The 24,652-nt window shown below is 42.5% G+C and overlaps 1 protein-coding gene across 1 annotated transcript in view; it reads right to left on the bottom strand.

Annotated features, from left to right (window-relative positions):
* Nucleotides 1-24,652, bottom strand: part of LOC115477536 (lipoxygenase homology domain-containing protein 1-like) — a 428,353-nt gene that overhangs the window by 195,901 nt on the left and 207,800 nt on the right. The window contains exons 20-21 of the mRNA XM_030214471.1: nt 14,497-14,651; nt 6,142-6,355 (exon numbers count right to left, since the gene is read on the bottom strand). Coding sequence (XP_030070331.1) covers nt 6,142-6,355; nt 14,497-14,651 — 369 coding nt within the window. The remainder of the gene's footprint in view (nt 1-6,141; nt 6,356-14,496; nt 14,652-24,652) is intronic.

The raw sequence follows: 24,652 nt of genomic DNA, 5'->3' as shown, positions 1-24,652 counted from the left end.
CATTTCAACGTATACGCTGAGCGACTCGGTCCACGTGAAAATAATCAGCCAGAACCGAGTATCTGAAGTCTTTTCCTCATAGCACGTAAGATATTATTATTTAGAGAGTTTTACTTGCTAATAGTGGACTTGTAATTGATATTCTTCATAAGCAAGTACCAGGTATATATTAATGACTACTATAGGTGCCATCTACCAGTTTAGGGCCTGATTTTATGACAGGCTGCCTATGTGAGAAGTTTAAAAAGGTGCTTCGGTGTTTTCATAACTAAACTCTCAGAACCACCACCACTAGCGTACAAATGCTACTCCAGTGCTGGTATAAATGTATTTCTGAGTATGTGCGCTCTACACAGGTAGTTGCATATTCTATAAAATATGTATAAATATTGCAACTTCCAAATCATGGCCCTGGGAAGGGCTACACATAACACATGTATAAGTATACATCATCTTGTTGGTGCATTTAGCTTATCCCCCAGATTCTATATATGGTGCCCAAAATTGGGCACCGATATTTGGGCATCGATCCAAGATGTGCACCCAAATAAATTGGCTAAAAAAACAATGAGTGCCAATAATTGAATGCTAATTGCTGCCAATTTACTTGAGTGTGCATCTTCCTATACACTACTCTATAACAATGTGCACCCAAATTCCATAGCATGCAACCCCAAAGGGGGCGTGGCCATGGGAGGTGCATTGGCAGGTCAGGGGTGTTCCTAAAATTTGCACAGTGTTATAAAATACTGGGGTGCCAGGAATTACAGCTGGTTTCAGCAGGCATAAGTCATGGCACCCAAATTTGGGCACCAAAATCAGCACTCTGCTATTCTATAATGCAGTGTTTCCCCCAAGTCCGGTCCTGGAGTACCCCTTGCCAGTCGGGTTTTCAGGATATCCACAATGAATATGCATGCAAGGGATTTGTATATAATGGAGGCAGTATATGCAAATCAAGTTCATGCATATTTATTGTGGATATCCTGAAAACCTGGCTGGCAAGGGGTACTCCAGGACTGGACTTGGGAAACACTGCTATAATGGGTGCTCATCTTTGAGTGCACATTATAGACTAGAATTGAGAACCAATTTTTTTCGGCACCAATTTTTGAGCGCCGTTTACCCTATATGGGTATGAACAACTGCAAAATTTCACGAAAGAGGTTTTCCATGCATAAAATCAGCTTTATATGTAGAAAACCATTTCTACAATTACCCATCTAAATAGGCAGATTTACCTGTAGGAAAGGTGCTATTTAACATATATGCGGCAGCATGCAGTGATCTAGAGAAGGTATGGGTCCGTTCTCTATTTTAAATCACCACTACACATATACCTTATATTTTCACCTGCTTTGAATCATGCATAATTCCTGGCTCACTTCTCATTTGGATATGGAGCTTGGAGAAGTGCTTGAAGAGAGAATTGCGCTCACCTCTCTGGTATTCATAGTAACAAAGTAAATGTTGGCAGATAAAGACCTCATGGTCCGTCCAGTTTGTCCAACAAGATGTCCAGAGTTGTATCTGACACTCTGCACAGATTCCACTTCTTCGTGATTAAACACTGGCATCATAAACAGGGCAGTTTGCAGCTGGCCTTGCCAACCTCATAGGTGTAGTTATATGATACAATCTTCTTGGAAAATAATACCACCTTTTTTTTTTTCCAAACAGTTGTGTTTTGGAAGATGGCTTCTTAATTAGCTTCTCACAGACTTCCAGATTTACAAAGTATATAAAATATACATTATGCAGTGCCATGTATAAGTAGAAAAATGCTTCTTATGCGTTTGGAGCACTTGTTATATAACACCCCCCCCCCCCCCCCCAAGATGGCACTTTTTAAAAAATGTTTATTTGCAGCAGTCTTCGATGCCTCTACTCACAGATGTGATTAGATGATACATTAACACCTTCTTTTGTTTACAATATTTCCAGCACCTCAAGTAATGGCACCTTTATCACCTCCTGGAGGGGATTATGGGAAGTTAAAAAACTTCAAAGTATTCCTCCTCACTTGATTTACCAAATATTCAATCTTCTGTGATGACTCTTTATCTTTCATTAGGAAAGCATTCAAACTCTTCACCTCCTCCATGTGCCCTTCCAACTTCCCCTGTCTGGTAGCATGCTGGTCCATAAACAAACCCTGGTGCATTTATCTCGGCCAAGAAAAAGCTTTATAAAAATCACTCTGCACTTGTTTGTGCGTCTCAATTAGACTGTAAGCTCCATTGAGCAGGGACTGTCTCTTTTATGTATCTATACAGCACAGTATATGTCTGATAGTGTTATAGAAATGCTTAGAAGCAGCAGTAGTAAAATTACAGTTCTAGGGAAAGCTCTTACAATACATAGCTTCCTTCCTTCAACTCTGCCACTACATCTGATGTAGAGACATGTGAGATTGACAGTTCATGTACTTTGGTTGAAGCATTCAATTGAAGCTCATGAAAGCAATAAATGAGGGGAGTGAGCCTATAGCAAGATCTATCATGTGAATTGTGTATAGTACATTGATTTCAACACCTTGGACTCCTGGTGAAAGCCACGTGGTTGAAACACAGGCCCGTGTCGAGTCATGCCTAGCTTTGATTAAAGTTTTACAGTACCATTATTGACTTTGTGTGACTTCATTGTCATCTTCGCTGTGTCTGTTCATCTCAGTTCATATACTGCAACATCTTTGGATGACTATCATTTTGATTCAAGAAAAAAGAATTACAACCTACAAAAACATTTATGTTTTTCCCTAGAACCAGTGCCGCTACAAGTACAATGTGTCTAACTTCAAAAAGAACAAATCTGAGATTCTGCAAACTTCCTTTATCATAGGGTCAGTTTTCAGTAGCATTTTAGACATGTGCCCTTTGTAGGTAATTTTCCAAAACCATCCATGTCATTTTTACTTGCTATTTCTGTGGGTGGCTGAGCAGTTAATGCACATTAGAAAATGCCATGTATACACAGTGTTTTCCTGTACTGATTCAAAAACCCTTTGCACTAAAGATTCCCAGCTAAGAATGCATATTATGGATGCCCAGCCATAGTTTTAGCAGGAATGGAATGGCAGTTTTCAGAAAGGTCACTTTACCTGGGTAAATAGCTTTGAAAATTATCCTAATCGTGCTTTGTGGGTGTCATCAATGATTAGCTAGTAAAAGTATCCCCCCTCCCCCAATATTGAGATCACTGGTAAGCATTTTTTGAAATGCTAGCTGCCATGGGCTGTGAAGAAGGGGATAAGGGAACAGAGAGGGGGGTACTGATAGAACTAAAAAAATGAGCTGGCGGAGCTACTGTTATTGATTTGTAATTTATCCTTAAAATCGAGCGTGGTACCGGAAGATGGGAGGGTGGCTAATGTAATGCCGATATTTAAAAAAGGTTCCAGAGGAGACCCGGTATAGACCAGTGAGTCTGACGTCGGTGCCAGGCAAAATGGTAGAGACTATAATCAAGAACAAAATTACAGAGCACGTTCAAAAGCATGAACTAATGGGACAAAGTCAATATGGATTTAGTGAAGGGAAGTTTTGTCTCACCAGTCTGCTGCATTTCTTTGAAGGGGTAAACGAACATATGGACAAAGGTGAGCCGGTTGATATTGTGTATCTAGATTTTCAGAAGGCGTTTGATAAGGTCCCTCATGAAAGACTACAGAGGAAATTAGAGCGACATGGGATCGGAGGTAGTGTCTTACTGTGGATTAAAAACTGGTTGAAAGATAGGAAACAGAGAGTAGGACTAAAAGGTCAATATTCGCAATGGAGAAGGGAAGTTAGAGGGGTCCCTCAGGGATCGGTGCTGGGACCTCTGCTTTTTAACATATTCATAAATGACCTAGAAATGGGGGTAACTAGTGAGGTAATCAAATTTGCCAATGACACAAAATTATTCAAAGTAGTCAAATCGCAGGAAGATTGTGAAAAACTACAAGAGGACCTTACGAGACTGGGAGACTGGTTGTCTAAATGGCAGATGACGTTTAATGTGAACAAGTGCAAAGTGATGCATGTGGGAAAGTAGAACCCAAACTATACAGTAACTACGTCATGCAAGGTTCAGCGTTGGGAGTCACGGACCGAGAAAGGGATCTAGGTATCGTTGTTGATGATACGTTAAAACCTTCTGCTCAATGTGCTGCTGCGGCTAGGAAAGCAAATAGAATGTTGGGTATCATTAGGAAAGGGATGGAAAACAAAAATAAGGATATTATTCTGCCGTTGTATCGCTCCATGGTGCGACTGCACCTCGAATATTGTGTTCAATTCTGGTCGCCGCACCTCAAAAAAGACATAGTGGAACTGGAAAAGGTGCAGAGAAGGGAGACAAAGATGATACAGGGGATGGGACGGCTTCCCTATCAGGATAGGCTGAAGAGGCTGGGGCTCTCCTGGTCTGTGTGTATCAACCTCTCATTCCCTATCACATAGTTCCCCTGGATTTCTACACCATAAGTGCATTATTTTGTACTTCTTCACATTTAATTTTAACTACCAAACATTAGGACATTCTTCTAAATTTTGTAGATCACTTCTCATGTTGTCTACTCCCTCTGGGGTGTCCACTCTGTTGCAAATCTTCATGTCATCTGTAATCAGGCAAACCTTTCTTCAGCTATGTTCCTTACAAATATATTGAATAGAACTGGCCCCAGTACTGATCCCTGAGCAGTGGCGTAGTTACGTGGGGCCTGAGGGGGCCTGGGCCCTCTGTAGATTTCCTCCTGGATCCCCTCCCAATGACCCTCTTGACCCCCCCCCTGTGAACCCTCCCCCGCCGTCGCCTACCTTTGGTTTTGCTGGCGGGGGACCCCAATCCCCGCCAGCCGACATCCTCTTCGTCCTACAGTCAAAAAAGTCTTTGTTCTGTTGCATGCAGGACATCAGCATGCAACAGAACGAAGATTTTTTTGACTGCAGGACAAAGAGGACGTCGGCTGTCAGGGATTGGGGTCCCCCGCCAGCAAAACTGAAGGTAGGCGACGGCGGGGGAGGGCTCACAGGGGGGGGGGGGTCGAGAGGGTGGGAGGTTGTGAAAAGTGGCGGCGGGTTGGCAATTGGGGGGGACGGCAATGGTGGGGGTTGGCGGCGCCGGGGGGGGGGCTAAAATGTGCCCCCTCACCTCGGGCTCTGGAGCCCCCTCCCACCGAAGTCTGGCTACGCCCCTGTCCCTGAGGCATTCCACTACTCATCTTTCTTTCCTCTGAGTTAACTCCATTTACCACCATCCTCTACTGACTGCCAGTCAACCAGTTTCTAATCCTGTTCACCACTTTGGACTCAGCTTCAGCCTGCTCAGTTTATTCACGATCCTCCTAAGAGGAACTGTTTCAAAGGCTTTGCTAAACTCCTAGTAGACCCCATCTAGCACATATCTTCAATCTAGTTTTCTGGTCATCTAGTCAAAGAAATCAATCAAAATTGTTTGACATGGTTTTCCGTTTGGAAACCCACGTTGCCTCAGAATTTGCAGCACCTCTATTACTTTTCCAACCACCAATGTGAGGCATACCAGCCTGTAGCTTCACACTTCTTCTCTGTTACTATTTTTGTCAAGAGGGATCATATCTGCTCTTATCCAATCCTGTGAAATCTCTCATTTCCATTCCCGCCATCTCACCTAGCCCTATGGCTGTGTCTACTTTCAGTTTTTTTCAAGTTGTTCATAAACTTTCTTCCATGAATGGTGCAATATCTACTCCATTCCCATATATACCTTTGCCACCTGACCTTGGTCCTTCTCCAGGATTTCCTTCCATGAATATAGAGCAGAAGTAATTTTTAAGCATGTCTGCTTTTTTCTCATCAGTCTCCACAAAACAGTCTCAGTATCTTTCAGTCTTAAGATTCCATTTCTAGCCTCCCTCTTTTTCACAAGAAGCCTGAAAAAAATCTTGTCACCTATCCTCAAATGTCTAGTCAATTTTAATTTCCCCTGTATTTCTCTATTCACTTCTTTGAGTTTTATCCAGCATTGTTTTCTGTGTTCCTTTTCTTGCATGCTATCTGTTTTGCCTTTATTTTCTCAGCCAATTGTTTGGAGAACCATATTGGTTTCCTTTCTTCTTGCTTTTATTTACTATCTTTACATAAAGATTTCTTGCCATTTTTATACCTTTTTAAGACTTACCTATTGTTTTCAACTTTAAAACTGTTTGGCCAGTTCTCAGATGACTATCCATCCATTTCCAGCATGGGAATACCCATTCAGTGTCTGAGTCCTGGGATTCCTGAACTGTAACCATCTTCAGATACATCCCTGCACCATATCCCACTCCATCATGGCCTATTACTATCGTCTTCAGCTGGTTTAAAGAAACAGCCTCCACTGAGAATGAATCAGTCTACAAATAAACAAAAACAAAATTATTTCTGAATCACCGCACATCACCAAGTTTAATTCTGGTATACAGGGCTCAATTTTATAACAGGATGACTATGAGGTTGATATTCAGACCACGGAAGTTAGACCGGCTAACTCATGCGGTCGGTGCTGAGCCCGGATGTTCAATGCCAGTCCGTTTCCGGTGACCAGCATTGAATATCCAGGTTATTTTTGGCTGGTTTAAAGATAACCAGCTAAGTTGATATTCAGATTTAGTCGGTTATTTTTAAACTGGCCAAAGATATCCCATGTTTTTATGCGGCCAAATATGGCTGCTAAACTGGCTTAAAAAATAAGCGGATAGCCAGTTATATTGGGTGATATAACCTGCTATCTGCTAGCCGCTAACCAGGAATATTCAGCGGATGATAGCTGGTTATATCCCACTGACTATCAGCAGCTAGCCAGTTAAGGTCTATTTAACCAGTCATCAGCCGTTTTGGCCAGTTAAATAGCGCTGAATATGGAGGGGGGGTCCTTTTACTAAGGTGTGTAGGTGCCTATGTATGTCCAACATGTGCCAAATTGAAACTACGGCCCGGCTACCACATACCCCTGGCAGTAATTCCATTTTTGATGTGCGCCCAAAACATGTGTTAGAAAATACTTCCTATTTTCTACTGCATGGCGCTTACCCGGTGGTAATCAGCAGTTTACGTGCACTGAATGCTTACCACCCAGTTAGCACATGAGACCTTACTGCTAAGTCAATGGGTGGCGGTAAGGTCTCAGGCCAAAAATGGACATGCACTGGTTTTAATTTTGCCGCAGGTCCATTTTCAGCCACAAAAATAGCCTATTTTCCAGGTGCGCTAAAAATTGACCTGCGTGCATCCAAACCACGTGCTTACACCAGCGCAGGCCACTTTTCAGCGTGCCTTAGAAAAGGGCCCCTAAGTGTTGGAAGGAACATTTTCGATATAATGTCTAAGTCTGACTTTGGATGATTTGCTCCAAATATCCAGAATCCAAATAGCAAATACAACCATTTCTGAAACAGCGAAGTGTTGATCTTTTTTATTCAAAAAATGGCCACTTGCTAGATGTTTTTGTGCTCTGTACATTTATCTTTTTGATCCATTAAAAACACACACACACACACGTGCACTAATTCATTAAATAGAACTGTTTTTAGTGATTCAAGGTATTAAGTGAAATGGACGTTTTGTTAGTATACATAGAGCTATGTCGACCGATGATGAGGTAGGTGAGTCATGAGCAGAAGTAGCTCATGTGAAATGAGTCACCACTGAGGTCGTATCTAGATATCTGTTATATGTGGTTGAATAATTTTAGAACAAAGAAAGGACAACAGTTAAAAATCTTGTTCTGTCTATTCCCTAGACCTTATTTAAATATCGCCTGAATCACATATGTGGCCCTGTTACATAGGAAATAATGGTTAAAATTCAAAATGATGAAGGCCATAAAGTAAAGTAGTATAACAATCTTATGCTACATATATCAAATCATTTACATCAGCTAAACTATTTGAAAAATAAACAAGGAGAAATATATATGGACAAAAGTATAAAAATTGCAACTTGCTTTGCCAGTTGCCATTCCATACTGGGAAAGTGATTAAGAGTTGCTGGGACGAATAGAGAATTAATTCAATGCAGTTAAGTTCTGACTTTCAGTACATAGACCATGATTTCTCCAGGTGCAGATCATATCACACATATCTGATCAATACACAGTCATTTGCATGGTCCTGCTTCAACCTCTAACCGTAAACATAATATTGTCACAACATCTAGTGGACAGGTAGGGCTGCAGCATTATTCACACATTGTATAACACAATAATTCAAGGGTTAATACTGACTGCATAGCAGTGAACATCAATGCAGTCTACAGTATGTCTGCTCAACCTCTTAAACTTCTCAAACATATTCTACATCTACAAGCCAAAATCCATGTCCCATTAAGACAACTAGACTAATACTAGGGTTGGCTGCTGAACTTGGCCACCCAAACAGTTATGATGAGATGACCATGATGAAATAACTGTATCCTGCAGATCACTTTCATCAGGGCTTTTTTTTTTTTGCAGGGGGTTCTCAGTGGTACAGAGTACCAGCATCTTTTCCTTTGCCTACTAAAATTAACCCAAAGTCCCAAAGTATTAATGAAAGCGCCCTGGCTCTATATACCCCTAATAAACACATGAGAGCACCCACACAGGAGAAGTAGTCCCTGCGGGTTAATGGGAACACAATGTAGCCAGAATATAATAGCCCAGCCCCTGAACAATATAGAAATCACAGGACTACAGAAGTCGAGCTGTCCAGACAATAAAGCAAGAAACAAAATTTCGATGTGGTTCAATGATTTGAATATGCAGCTTTGGGAATCTGAATGTGCAGCATCTCTGATATCCTTGTATTTTGTACAGCACAGGAGGAAATTAATTTCTGTTTCATTTTCTGCAGTGTTGTACAGCAAACTTCAGCTTCTTAGGGTTTCTAGTTCAGTTTCATGTGCTCAATTTTATTTCTAATGTATGGGCATTTATTCTGTATGTGGCAAGGCTGTATCCATATTGTGTACATGTGAGCAAGGTGAGATATTTTATGAGCATGTAGTGTTTGTGTAGGGATTTGTAGAAGTTCAGCTTATTCTCTTTTGCCAATAAGAACAGTGGTATAATATTTTCAGTGCTTCCTTTTCATAGACTGGGGGCAAAGGCAGGGAGTAGGTCCATGAGTGGTCCTGAATCTGAATACCAGCACCTTTTTTTTGAATTCCATCAATACCCTAAACTCTGTGGTGCCAGTACGCTTTACAAGTACCATAATAGATCTTGAAAGCTCAAATTAATATTGTGAAACAAGCTCATCTTGGAATAGTAGCCAATATAAAGTTCTCATAATAGAAGTAATATGTTCACTTAGTTCCACATGGACGCCATGTCTTGCTGCAGCATTCTCAGCTTGTTGCAACTTCCTTGAAGCAAAGCTTACTAGCTAAAGGGCCCTTTTACTGAGCTGCTTAGGTGCCTATGCACACCCAACGTGCGCCAAATTGGAGTTACCACCCAGTTACCATATAGCCCTTGCAGTAATTTCAATTTTGGCGTGCGTCTGCAATGCATGTCTGAAAAATACTTTTTACTTTTTGACGCATGGCAGCTACACGCGTCAAGTGGAATTTGACGAGTGTAGACCATTACTGCCCGGTTACCATGTGAGACCTTATCGCAACAAGAGCAGACGATGAGTTCAGTTTTCATAGAAAAGAAAAAGGGTTGTGGTTTTGGGGGAAATAGTAGTTAGTTACTAATTGTATATCTATTTACAGCAAACCTCTACCCTGATGAAGAACTACGAAACCTGGCCATGTTGGCAGAGGTTTGACCCATTTGCAAAATTGCTGCCAAAGCTAAGTACTCTGTTACTTGTAATTTAAAAGTTAAAAGTTTTTGAAGATTATTTATATATATAAAAAAAAAGAAAGGAAAAGAAAAAAATCGGGTAGATCTATGAAGAGGTACACAGTGCCATAAATGAATGGGAGGCTGTCCCCGAATGGGAAATGCTGTTGAAAATTCTGATGATTTATTTATTGTGAACATTTATATCCCACATATCCCCACCAAGGCGGGCTCTATGTGGCATACAATGCAGGAGAAAGTACAACATAATAACAGGAGTGCAAAGCTGAAGAGAAGAGAGAACAAAAAAGTAGTGAAGGGGAGGGAGGGAAAACTGAAGGGGAAAGGAAGGCGGAGATGCAAGAATCAATCTGCTGAGGAGAATGAACGATCACATAGGAAGGTCTTCAGGGATTTCTTGAATAGGCTGTGATCAGTGGTCTCTTTTAACGATGATGGGAGAGCATTCCAATAACGGGGACACTGGAAGCAAAATGAAAAGGCAAAGAGCAGCTTGTATTGCAAGTTCCTGCAGGTAGGAAAGTGGAGATTGAGGTAGGTGCGGGAGGACTGCACGGCATTCCTGGGTGGGAGGTCGACCAGGCTGTACATGTAGGCAGGAGCGTCCCCATATATAATCTTGTGTGTAAGGACACAGACTTTGAACTCAATCCGCTCCTTGATCGGGAGCCAGTGGAGCTTCTCACGAAGGGGTGCTGCTGCCTCAAATCGAGATTTGCCAAATAGCAGCCTCGCCACTGTGTTCTGTGCTGTCTGGAGTTTTTTAAGGGCATGCTCCTTACAACCGGTGTAAATACCATTGCAATAGTCGAAATGGCTCAAGACGAGGGAGTGAATCAGTGACCTGAAGAGGGTAAATGGCAGGTACTGCTTGATATGCCTAAGGGTCCTCATGGACAGGAACATTCACTTCATAATGGATGAGACTTGTAGATCAAGAGTCAAGTGGGGATCCAGAATGACCCCTAGGAGTTTCAAACTTGCAGCGACAGGAATGGAGAAGTTTTGCGCAGTAACTGTGACCAGTACAGACTTCTTGAACTGCAGATCGCTCTGCTGCTGCCTGCAGTGCTTCCACACGGAGGTGAGAGGCGCTGTCAGGTCAGTGCGGGGGGCCCGATATGGAGGGGGGTGGGAGCGGCGGCGGGGATGGGGGGGAGGGTGGAGGTTGTTTTGCGCGATGTTCCTTTCCAGGCGGCAGCGGTGACGTCCGACAATTCGACTCCGTTTCCCTCTCTGTTCCGCTCTCTGATGTCATGACATCTTGACGCGAGGGTAGGACAGAGAGGGAAGTCTGTACTGCGCATTTGCAAGTGAGTACGGTCACTTGCCATTTATATGTTTGATTGGATGTTTTGGGACATAATCAGGTTGTAGTTTGAAGAGTCCCCACACCAATACTGTTAGGTCTCTTTAATTTGATAGTTAAAGTATGTGCAGATCGAGAAGCCCTACCAAAATTCAATAATAAACATTATTTCACTAGGCTTACCGAGTTTTGTCCTACAAGAGATTTCTGTGCGGCAAATGAGAGGAAGCTCATAGGAATTGAATGATTCATTTCTAATTCATAGCTCACCCCCCCCCCCCCCCCGTATACTAAGCTGCGCTAGCGGCTGCCGCACAGCAATGCCAACACAGCCCATTCAAAGAGAATGGGTTGTGTCGGCATTGTGCTAACGCGGCTTAGTAAACAGAGAGGTTTATTTGAAATACCACCTGTCAACAAATATCCCATTGAATAGGGAGTTAACCTATTTCTGATACTTGAACATGAACTAGAAAACATGAAGGGAGATAGAACTTGGAATCATGAAAGTGACTCGCACACCTTTCTGCTCTGGTAAGTATTGGAGTAGATCATAATCTTTGACCAAACTCTCCACCTTGTATCTCCGAGGGAAGGAAAGAGTACATTTGTTAGAAATATTTTCTATGGAAGAGGTTAATGTGAATACTTTTTAAGGCTAATGTGGGCTTCTGAAAATAAAATAGGCAAAAAATAATGATTTGATGGATTAGAAGAACACAAATGTTTGGATAAAGCTCATAAAAAGTAGAATCTGATTAAATTAATCCAAATGAGAAACTAACAAAGCAGTAATTGCAAAGTTAATTCAAAATATCACCACACACACCAAGGGCAGAATGACTTTCTGATTAATAAGCCCCGAAGTAAAAACCTTAGAGAAATTGGATTATCCAAAGATGCTGAAATTCAGTATCAAAGTAACATGGATCAGAAAACTGTAACTTTTGAGTCACAATCTGGATAAAATTTGGAACAAATACAAACTATTTAATATCTTTGTTCAATTAATATAACTCCTCATACTGTTCGTTAGATACTTGCCCTCCATATTTGATTAAAACAGCTTCAAAGTTATTTTTATCTTGTCTTTTACATTGGATTAATACTTATTTGGCCTTAGGTGGATTTCTAACAAATGAAGGAAATATAGTGTTAACACTCAATGTTAAAAACAGGAATGTAAGTAATATGGATGTAACTAATTATCGACCTGTGGCGTCCATTCCCCTGTTTGTTAAGCTCATGGAGGGTTTGGTGACAGTCCAATTAAACGAATATTTGTCAATTTATAATTTATTACATGATTCTCAAACCAGTTTTTGAAAACACTTTAGCACAGAGGCTGTTTTGGGTGTTTTATTGGAAAATACTGGGAAAACAACAACCAAAAGACAAAAATGATATGCAGGTACTACTACTACTAAACATTTCTGTAGTGCTACTAGATGTATGCAGTGCTATACATATTATCTCCCAGATTATATATATATGGCACCTGAAAATCTGCACGGAAACCAAACATACTCTATAACAATATGCATAACTTAACTGGTTAACTAATCAGAGCTGTTAATTGGATGTTAATAAACAATTGTCATACTAATTGGCATTGAGAATTATGTGAACAATTCACTAACTGTATTCTATAACGTGGTGCAACTAAATTCTAAGTTGCGTAGTTGAAAGGGGGTGTGGGTGTTTCTAAAATCTATGTGCATTATTAAAGAATACACCTGATCAGCTCCTAAATTAGGTGCCAGGATTTACACCAAGTAAAACATGGCTTAAATGGATGTGACCAAATTTAGTCACGTGGTGAGTTGCTCAGCCTATTCTATACACCATACAGAAATACTCTATTCTATATAATTTAGGTGTACTTTAGAGAATACGCTTAGGTGTAATTTGTATGAATTTTTCATGTGCCATATATAGGGTTTTTTTTTTTACTAAAGCTTAGCTTGAGTTATCTGCAGAAGTGCTCATTTTATTCCTATGCGCCCTGCTGCAGATAACTTGAACTCTTTAATAATAAAAGACCCCCATAGACTCTGGCCCTATATGCAGGTACTTTCTTTGTCCCTAGAGGGCTCACAGTCTAAGTTTTTTTGTACCGGGGGGGGGGGGGGGGGGGGGGCAAAGAAGAGTTAAGTGACGTGCCCAAGTTCATAAGAAGTTGCAGTGGGAATTGAACCTAGGTTGCCAGGACCAAAGTCTGCTACACTAACCATTAGGCTACTCCTCCATTCCACCTAAATGTGGAAGGCTATGAAAACACGAGCTTGAAGGATGCTTTATTTGTTGCTTGGGTAAAAGGAGACCCAACATGGTCCGTGTTTCGGCGTCACAGGACGCCTGCCTCAGGGGTCACAAAAGTGTTAAGTGTATAGCAGCTGTTCCCAGCAGACAGTGCCCTAGTTTGTCCCAAACACAGACTAGTACTCAAGGTAAATCAGAAGATCTGGCCTGTCCCAGGGAAATAATTCAGGTGCAGTATTCCAGGATTCCTCAAAAGCTTAGCCGTCAGTCTTCTGGCAGGAGAAATTCCATGTCGGGTCCTCTTTTATCCAAGCAACAAATAAAACATCCTTCAAGCATCATCTCCTGTGCTGGATTATCCTTTGGCCAGCTTCTACTCTTTTTTTGCTTGTACTATCTGAGGTAGAGGTTTTTCCTGTTTGCTGAGGCTATGAAAACACCCATTTTATCTCTGGAAACCATATATGCATTAGCCCTGTAGCTTGAGCTAGTGGGAAGCAATTGTTATGCAACAATTTGCATTTATCTCCCTTGTGGAATCTGTGTCAGTGACTCCTATGTTTTAATATTTGATGGGTAGCAAAAGAGAGGGTCCAAAAATACACAAACAGAAATAACTTCCTTCAAACAGCACCACTGCAGCAGTTGTGCTAAAAGCCTTGTTGTGTGCATGTTTTTTTTTCTTGACAGTTTGTTGGAAGCCACAATCGTTCATGGATGCGTTCATCAGTTTTCCATCTGGATTATTTCTCTGCGTCGGAACAGACATTCAAACCATATGTGCTGCAGCGCTTTTAGCATTTCTTTGATCCTGTTTAGCAGTGCTGTTTGAAGGACCTTGCTGTATCTTTTTTGTTTTAGCCGAGAGTACTCGTTACTCTTTGACCCCTGAGGCAGTCGCAGTTTGAGCTGAAACATGGCCCACGTTGGGTCTATCCATTTAAAGGACTCTCTATTGTTCCAGTTTGAAGGCTCATTTGTGCTTCTTTTTTTTGTTGTTAATATTTGATGGCACATTCTAGCTTTTGTAAAGAGCCCTAAATGACAGATATCTCACTCAGAGTATGAGCATCCAAACACTGATATTCTCGTGTTACCTGAAGAATAAAGAGCACCAGTTTTGTCAGGCTCACCTGGTTTCTCTGGAAGACTTCTCTTTTTATCAAACTCTTTTCCAGCTTTCTTGCACCTGTGTCCCCTCGCTCTCCGTAGAGAGTCAAGTATACATTTGCAAAAGTTTCTGCTCCCCAGTGATCGCCAATGTGTACAGACACAATATACTTATTAACTGCAAGAAATTTAAAAAATATATAAAGATTACTGCAGTGCAATTCAATTAAAATGTATAATGAGGGCTTAACATCATCTTTGGTGATCCACTCTAATCTTCATTTGCGTAGTACGTTTCCTACGGGATGTACAAAGCAAGTCATAATTGTGAACTGCAGTTCCCAAACACAGAATCAGAGCCTATGGAGTAGTAGATGGGAGACCTGATTTAGTCTAGCTAAGATACCATTGCTATTCCTTCTTTCTTTTACTCTGAATCCCCGCCTCATCTGTTCTTTGATCCAGGAAACACAGTATAGCCAACAAGATCTGGCTGCAATCGGATAAAAAGACAGAGAATGTGGAGATAAAGAATATTGTTCACTTTGCAGTACTGGGACCCATTTCCCAGTCAATGTTTGCTTCTAGCTGGCCGTGTGTGACAGCTGAGAGTGGATTTCAGCAGTCAGGCACACAGTAAACAAAATGCTGGAAAGTCACGAAAAAGTACCAGTAAACCCAATCCCAGTCCAAAACATGCCTCCAACACTTATTGCACTTACTGAGCATTAATTTCTTTCTCCTACAGTGTAGTAAGGGGTCCTTTTACTAAGGTGCACTAACGATTGCCATGTGCTAAATGATAAGATGTCTACAGGAATATAGAGAGAGATACTATAAATGGCGCCTGAAAAATCCACGCGGAACAAATATGCACCTAGGCGTATTCTATAAAGTACGGCTACATTTTATAGAATAGGCTTAAATTTCCACGCAGTATATAGAATAATGCCAAGCACCTCTCCAGACAACCAAATGCAGTCACGGCCATTAACGTCAAATAAAACTTGGTGCAAATACTGGTGCCTAAATTACGTGTGAAGCAGGTGTATTCTATAACCATGTGTGTAGTTTTTCACAGCACCCATGACACACCTATTTCCCCACCCATAGCTATGCCCCCTTTGGGATGCACATTAGAATTTAGGCGCAGTGCATTACTGAATACGCTTAGTGAGTTATGCATGTAAATTTGAATTATTGCCAACTAGTGATCATAATTGCTTGTTAAGCACTGTTATCAATGGTTGGCTTGTTAAGCCAATTAAGTTATGCACATTGCTATAGAATACGCTTTGGATTTCGGTGCAGATATATAGAATCCAGGGGATTATGGACATCTTATCATTAGTGCACCTTAGTAAAAGGAACCCCAAGTGCAATCAGGTAGTAAAAGTCTGAGTTACAGCTGAGACCCAGACAACACCACAAGTGTGGGGGAGAATGAGGTTAGTTAATTTCATATGCAAATAAATAAAGATTTTCCTGTGCTCTGCTGCAACTCCTGAACGATTCAGGAAGTTGCCTGCAAACACAATGCATTCACATACACTGAGGGTCATGATCATATTATTCTTTTACATGTATACTTACAAGTTGTTGAACAACAGTGCATGATATGCATATTAGTGACATGCCTACTGTAGACACACACACTTTTGAAACTTAAATTCAATCATGTAATTTCCAACCGTGACCCCCAAATGCCTCTTTTTAAGTCAACTAAAAGTAAGTGCATATAACTATTTTATTTAAAAATATTTATAGTCTGCATTATCTATAGAATTAAGCAGAGTACAATAAAACATCCATAAAAATATGTTAAAAAAACAAACAGTATATATCAACAATTGAATATAATGACTAAACTCAATCACACTAAATAAATGCTTTCAAAGAAGTCATTTGTCTTAATTCCAACAGAAGCTTATTCCACAGAGTAGCTTACGCAATTAAAAATAAAAAAATAAATAAGCGTGCACAATCCTCTTCCAAGTGAACTTGATGGAAAGAGGGAACCTCCAACAAACATTTGATCTGTGATCTTAAAGTTCTGATGGCACCGGAGTTTTCTCTCTCCTGCTCCAGTCAGGACGCAATCACCCAGGTCCTATCAGGAGCAGGAGAGAGAAAGAGAGAGAGAGACCCTGGTACTGCTTTAGATACAAACTTAGATTGTGAGCCCTCCTGAGACAGAGAACTATCCAGAGTACCTGAATGTAACTCACCTTGAGCTACTACTGAAAAAGCTGTGAGCAAAATCTAAATAAATAAATAAATAAAAGGAGAGCAGGGCAGCAAGGAATGCAACATTACAAAAATGCAGGCACATGGGTAAAATCAGCAATCTACAGGTGGTTTTGTGGTCTTTAATGAACAAAGAGGCACTTTTACTGAGGTGCAGTTAGGGATGGATTCAATAAATGCCACCCAAAGTTAGGTGCCGAGATGATCCGCACTACGCTAATATTTTGTACAGGGCGCTCTGTGCAGATCACACATTTCCCCTCGGATTCTATATAGCATGAATGAAATTGCATGCACAAATCCGGTCACATTCTGGATTCATGCGCTCAATTTAATTACTTAACAAGCCAATCAGCGCTGATAATTGCCACTTAACAAGTAATTATTGATTCTAACTGGTTTAATTAGAATTTATGCACACAACTTGCTAGGTGTAGTCTGTAAAAATGGTGCACATAAATTCTAGTGCATGCTGCCAAAAAGGAGGCGTAGAATGGGCGGACCATAGGCGTTCCAAAAATCTATGCTATTTACACCAAGTTTTACCAGAGTTAGGTGCAGGCATGGCCACTAGGTATATTCTATAAACCAGCTAGGCTTATTTTATAAACTGTGCCTAATCTAGGCACAGTTTACAAAATATGCCTAGGCTGAAATATTTTCAGTGCCAATTTTTCAGGCACCAAATATAAAATCTAGTCCTTCATGCCTAACTTTGGGTGCATATACTTATACCTACCACGGGTTGGTATAAATGCTGATGCCCAACAGATGGCAGTTAAGCATGCAAATCTAGGTATTCTATAATATTGTACCTAAATTCTGGAAATGTCTCTGATCCACCCATACCCCTCCCATGACCTCACCCCCTTTGGAGTCATGCACTATGGCAGTGGTGTAGCCATGGGTGGGCCGGACTCAGCCCCCCCAAATGTTAGTGCCCTTGTTATGGCTGGTGGGGATCCCCAAGCCTCACTAGCTGCAATGGTCCTCTGGCAACAAGAACAGCTCCCTTTCCTACTTGATCCAGCTGTCAGTACTGTGTATGCACTGCCATCATATTGGCTTCCCCCTGTCACACATGCTCAGTTTTCACACATGCATAAAAATTGAGTATGTGTGAGGGGGTAAGGCAGTGGCAGCATATGCACAGTGCCACTGGCTGGAGCAAGAAGATGAGGGAACTGTTTTTACCTCTAGAGTACCTCTGCAGCTGGTGAGGTTTGGGGATCCCCTCAGCGAAGGGGAGGGGTGATGTAGAGACTACATGTGCCCACCCAGTTTGCGCAGTGGTCCTCCTAAACTTTGAGGTCTGGCTATGCCTCTGCAATATGGTGCTGATGATTGAAAGTAAACATAAACGCTAGAGGCCATTAGCAAGTGCCCAGTGTGCCTTCTAAGGTGAACACATAAGCGCTCACTCTTACAAAAGAGGAGCTTCGCTCACTTCCAGTCTATGCTTGCTCACTGTCTCATTCTGGGTATAGTGTTCGCAGCCCGGCCCTGCGGGGATTTCCCACTTCACTCACCCAGGTGTACAGCTCACAGGTGGACATGTCTGGGCACTGTTGGAGAGGAGAGCTCGGTTCCGATTATGCTATTTCCCGGCACTGAGCCTTGGCCATGTCTCGGCAGCTGAGCGCTTCTTGCTGCCTCTGCTCTCTGCCCAGGTAAGGAGGGCAGAAGAGGTGTGGAGAGCAAGTGACATGACAGATGGAGGGATGCAGGGAGGAAAGGAGGCACAGGGGTTCCGCACAGAAGTTAACTTCTGGCACACAGCATAGATTGTAATGCCACATAAAAGATATTCAACATTTCTGGAATGCACAAAAGTTTATTATACTCTGATCTTAGAAAAGTAAAAAATACTTAAACTAGCAGTTAGTAGAACCAAAAGCTGTTCTGCAGGGAAACACAGAAGAGAACGAATGTCTATGTAGATTAGACTATAAAATTTGAACCCACTCCATCCTTAAAATGCCTGATAACCTAAGAATCATACATTGCAATGCTATTATATGCCTGTAAAATTTACTATTCCACAGGCCACTATAATCCCACAACTGCTACATAATGCAATTTTGTGTCACATTTTTTTATCTCTTTGATATTTTTCTTCTGTCATGCCAGCAAATGTGTTGTGTTAAAAAATAACAAATACATGTGGACCTCATCTATATATGTCTCTGATTAGTAGGCAATTCCAAGGTTGTTGGTACATGAAAAGTAATCTTCTATAACCTTCCTTCCTTCTGAGCTTAATCCTCTTTAGTGGCTTAGTGATTTAATGGCTAGAGGACAAATGGGCGGTTCAGGGCAACTTAAGCTAGTATTCTATAATAGCATCTGGGAGCACAGATGCCATTATAAGAAGTAGCACTTGGGGAGGAATGACAAGATGGCGGTGTGAAGCTGGTTGAGTTGGAAGAATTGAAAGACTGGTCTGTCTTTGATAAGAGATGTTTCTCTGGACAGACTGTTAATGTTGATAGAGTTTATAGCTTATGGAAGACAGAAAAAGTCAGAAGAGAAACTGAATATTCATTGAAATTATGATTTTAAGTAAATTATTATTTTAAATAATTAACACCAAATTTGCTCCTTAAATAGTTCAGACTCTTTTTGGCGCTCATTCAAAAATAAATTTGCACGCAACAGATCACTTCTTAGAGGGAACACTGCTAGCTCCCACATTTACCAGTGCAGAATGTCTAGCACAGCAAACAACGAGTTTGCCAGGCCTTAGTGCAGATAGCATGAAAATGTAGTCAAGCTCATTTAAATGAGGTCATTTTGCATTCCTCCCCAATGATCAGAAAAGAGCTCCCGAAACAAAGTGCCCTACCGCTGTAAAAAATAACACCAGGTCCGAGCAGGCGTTAGGGTTTTGGAAGAGAGGATTTCCAATGATTCTCATGTTTCTCTCATGATTCTTTCTGCTGGTTGTAAGAAACATCAGATCCGAACGTGAACCACAGATTGGCGTTCTTGTCCTGCGTCTAAGTTTAAAGCGGCCATGCTTAAAAAAAAAACCAACAAAGCACACATTGGCATCTGTTACATGCATCCAAATATAAGCATCCAGAAAAACGTTTTTTAAATGCTTATATTTAGGCTACAGAAAACAATGTGTGCTTCACATTGAGTTGGCGATAAGGGCTCCAACACTAACCCAGTGGTAATTGGACAGCAGTAACCCCTGGGGGTTTTCTTTTTTTCCCCTGGAAATGACACGTGCTCAGGGCGGGACTGCTGCCAGCAGCTGTAAACTGGTAAACTGGTCCCCCTGACATGCCAGGACACCAACCAGGCACCCTAGGGGGCACTGCAGTGGACTTCACAAATTGCTCCCAGGTGCATAGCTCCCTTACCTTAGGTGCTGAGCCCCCCAAAACCCACTCCCCACAACTGTACACCACTACCATAGCCCTAAGGGGTGAAGGGGCGCACCTACATGTGGGTACAGTGGGTTTCTGGTGGGTTTTGAAGGGCTCACATTTACCACCACAAGTGTAACAGGTAGGGGGGATGGACCTGGGTCCGCCTGCCTGAAGTGCACTGCACCCACTAAAACTGCTCCAGGGACCTGCATACTGCTGTCAGGGAGCTGGATATGACATTTGAGGCTGGCATAGAGGCTGGCAAAAAATATTTAAAAAGTTTTTTTTGAGGGTGGGAGGGGGTTAGTGACCACTGGGGAAGTAAGGGGATGTCATCCCCGATTCCCTCCGGTCGTCATCTGGTCAGTTCGGGCACCTTTTTGAGGTTTGGTCGTAAGAAAAAATGGACCAAGTAAAGTTGGCCAAGTGCTCATCAGGGACGCCCTTCTTTTTTCCATTATCGGTCAAGGACACCCATGTGTTAGGCATGCCCCAGTCCCGCCTTCGCTATGCTTCCGACATGCCCCTGTGAACTTTGATTGTCCCCGCGATGGAAAGCAGTTGAGTAGCGCTATAGAAATGTTAAATAGTAGTAGTAGTAGGATGCCCAAAATCGGCTTTCGATTATGCCGATTTGGGCGACCCTGGGAGAAGGACACCCATCTCCCGATTTGTGTCGAAAGATGGGCGCCCTTCTCTTTCAAAAATAAGCCTGCTGGTCTACTATGGTCCCTATTGCAACCTTGCTATCGGTTTTGGTGGTATCTTTGAAAGATACCTTGTTCTGAACCATGTGCTTTTGAACGTCTGTCGGCCTTTCCCCAGTTTCTAGTTTAAAAGCTGCTCTCTCTTCTTTTTAAATGCCGATGCCAGAAGCCTGGTCCCACCCTGGTTAAGGTGGAGCCCATATTTCCAGAATAGGCTGCCCCTTCCCCAGAATGTTGACCAGTTCCTTACAAACCTAAAACCCTCCTCCTTGCACCATTGCCTCATCCATGCATTGAGACTCTGGTGCTCTGCTTGTCTCTTGGGCTCTGCGCATGGAACGGGGAGCACTTCTGAAAATGCTACCCTAGAGATTCTGGATTTTAACTTTCTACCCAAGAGCCTAAATGTGGCTTCCAGAACCTCCCTCCCACATTTTCCTATGTCATTGGTACCCACATGTACCAAGACAGCCGGCTCCTCTCCAGCACTATCTAAAATCCTTCACACCAGGCAGGCAAGTGACCAGGCGATCCCCATGTCCACCAGCCATCCAGCTATTTACATGCTTAATAATCAAATCACCAACTACAACAGCCATCCTAACCCATCTCTCATGGGCAGAAGCTCCTGTATATACATCCTCGGTGTATGAGAAAATTGCATCCCTTGGTGGGCTAGTCCTGGCTAAAGGATGATGCTCTCCTTTTAGAAAACAACCTTCCTCCAAGGCAGCGCAGGGGCTTCCAGACTTGAGATGGGACTTCTCTACAATGTCCCTGCAAGCTTCCTGTATGAACCTCTCTGTCTCCCTCAGCTCCTCCAAGTTTGCTACTCTAATCTCAAGAGAATGGACTCATTCTTTGAGAGCTAGGAGCTCTTTGCATCGAGCATACACATGTGGCAGGGCATAATCGAACGCGAATGCCTATCTCCATGGGCGTCTATGTCCAAAAATGGGTACGTGAAGAGGCGGGACAGACCATATTTTCGAAAAAATGGACGTTTTTCAGCTGGGCGTTTGTTTTTTTTTAGCGATAATGGAAACTAAAAACGCCCAGCTCAAAAACGTTCTAATCCGAGCCATTTGGTCATGGGAGGGGCCACAATTCGTAGTACACTCACCCCCCTGACATGCCAGGACACCAACTGGGCACCTTAGAGGTCAGTGCGGTGGACCTCAGACAACGCTCCCACATGCATAGCTCCCTTACCACGGGTGCTGAGCACCCAACCCCAACCCCCTCCCCCAAAACCCACTACCCACAAATGTACAACACTACCATAGCTCTTAGGGGTGAAGGGGGCACCTACATGTGGGTACAGTGGGTTTTGGAGACCTCCCATTTACCAGCACAAGTGTTACAGGTGGGGGGGATGGGCCTGGGTCCACCTGGCTGAAGTGCACTGCGGTACCCACTAAAAGTGCTCCAGGGACCTGCATACACGCAGGCCTCTAGGACTTGTTGCTGCTATATAACATTGGCACACCAGTTGACACCTGAAGACTAATCTCTCCGAAAACATCCTTTATTGGAATAAGCATGCTTACTCACAGTTAACTGCAGATCAGAGGTTGTGCCCCACTGGCAACGAGTCTACCTGGTACTGAGATGAGCAGTAGGTCAGAGCTGGCAGAATCCTGTACAATACCCTCTTTTAGCCACATTCAAGGTAAGAACTAAGTTCTGTAACGTGGCTAACACGTGAAAGGGATCTAAAACTGGCTTACAAAAATGGCCACTACCTCATGGACTACGGGAAACAAAACAGGGCACACACTGACCCAGTAAGCAGGGGGAAAAGCACCATGGGAGTAGAGCCTACCAACTACCAACATCGTGAGCATTTGCCACAAGCTAGTGGAATCATGGAGCCCAATACCCTACACCCACCACAATGCATTGCTGATGTGACTCTGCAGTGCGCATAACAGAAAAGGTGTCACACTCACCCGAGAGCCACATCAGAACCAGGGAAAGGCTGTCACAGGATAGAACACATTCTGCTGTCATAGAGGTGGGTACGGCATTTGAGGCTGGCATAGAGGCTGGAAAAAAAGTTATTAAAGTTGTTTCTTTTTTGTGGGAGGGGGTTAGTGACCACTGGGGGAGTCCGGGGAGGTCATCCCCGATTCCATCCGGTGGTCATCTGGGCAGTTGGGGCACTTTTTTGGTACTTGTTCGTGAAAGAAAAGGATAAAAAAAAGGTGACCCAAAATCGCGGTAAAAACGGTAAAAGATGCCCATCTCTCCTCGGCCGATAACCACACCCCAGTTCCGCCTTCACCACACCTCTGACACGCCCCCGTCAACTTTACCCGTTTCCACGATGGATTGCAGTTGGATACGCCCAAAATCGGCTTTCGATTATACTGATTTGGGCGCCCACAGGAGAAAGATGCCCATCTCCCGATTTGGGTCGCAATATAGGCGTTTTTCTCTTTCGATTATAAGCAGGATAACCTCTCACCAACTGAGAGATAATCATACATGTGACACTCAATGCAAAAGACTGGATAGCACCCCTCTTGCTGCTGGACTGTTGTCTGCATCTTAGTATTATAGAGTTGTTTAATTAAAACTTCTTAAGGTACTAGGGATAGTAGATGAATATAAAGAGCCTTAAGATTATATGGTGTAATGTGTAATTTATTTAGTGTTTCTTTCTCAGAAACTAATTAAATATAATTAAAACTTTACTAAAAACTTTCCTCTTGTTGTCCTAATTAGAATAATTGACTATAAATGAAGGGTTGAGCTAGAGGTGGGTTGGAGCTGGGGAGAGCAAGTGGGAATGAGGACTGGACTAGGCCCTGCTGAGCCTGCTAGTCTATCTAATAATGCTGTGGCAGAAAATTCAAGTTTTAAAACTATGGGGAAAAGGGTATAGAGACTAGTTAATACAGTTTGCTTCTTCTTCTTTTTTTTTAAAATTCTGTGTTTATTAATAACATACAATTTCTCTTTTAAATCCAATCTTTAAAATATCAAGCACAGAGCAAAATAATGTCACTTACCAAGAGAAATGTTCTCTTCTTTTAGAACATCTCAGCTTAGACAGATTATGGTGCTTATTTTCGAAGAATACACACATCTAAATGGCAGCCTTTAAATGTCTGGAGAGACCAGATGTTCAAATGCCATTTCACAGCAGGTGTCATTCAGACATGTGGAGGCTCACTATATCTAGATGGTAAGGAGGTATGGGGAAGGCAGGGAGAAGGAATGGTCTGTGCGGAACAGCAATACAGACATGCATTCCCTATTTCACACAGGGAATCCACATCTGCAGTGGAAAATCCAAATGTCATAATTTAGACCTGCTCCAAGGCACAACTAAGTGCCTGCTTCAGGAGCAGCTCTAAATCTCAAGGTGTTAGGTCCCACCATTCCAGTGCTCCCCCACCTTTTGTACATCCTTTCATCACCTTATCCCCCCCCCCCCCCAACATCACCAAATCCCCTGGCATAACAGCCCCATCCCATACTACAGCAGATCCGCTCTCATAGAGGCTCCAATATGGGGGCAGAAGCCCAACACATGGCAGTCTCCCTGTTCCCTCCTCAGGGCTCAGAGCCCCAAAATTGTGCTCAGTCTGCAAGCCCACCTATCTTCCATCTCCTAGCACAGTCCTCAGACATAATTGGGGGTCCCTAGTGTCTAGTGGGGTAATGCCTACTTGCTGCCACCTCAAAAGCCTTTGGAATCCAAAATGGCCACTGAAAGCTCTAGCGGTATTACCACAATAATACTGCTAGAGGTCAGGCTTCTATTTTCCCATTTATGAAGGCTGTACATTTGCAGAGCCTCTTGTAAAGCAGCATTAATTCCACACATCTTGACT

The sequence above is a fragment of the Microcaecilia unicolor genome, chromosome 1 (assembly GCF_901765095.1).
Source record: "Microcaecilia unicolor chromosome 1, aMicUni1.1, whole genome shotgun sequence".
NCBI classification, from domain to species: Eukaryota; Metazoa; Chordata; class Amphibia; order Gymnophiona; family Siphonopidae; genus Microcaecilia; species Microcaecilia unicolor.
This window is presented reverse-complemented; position numbering and strand designations above follow the sequence as displayed.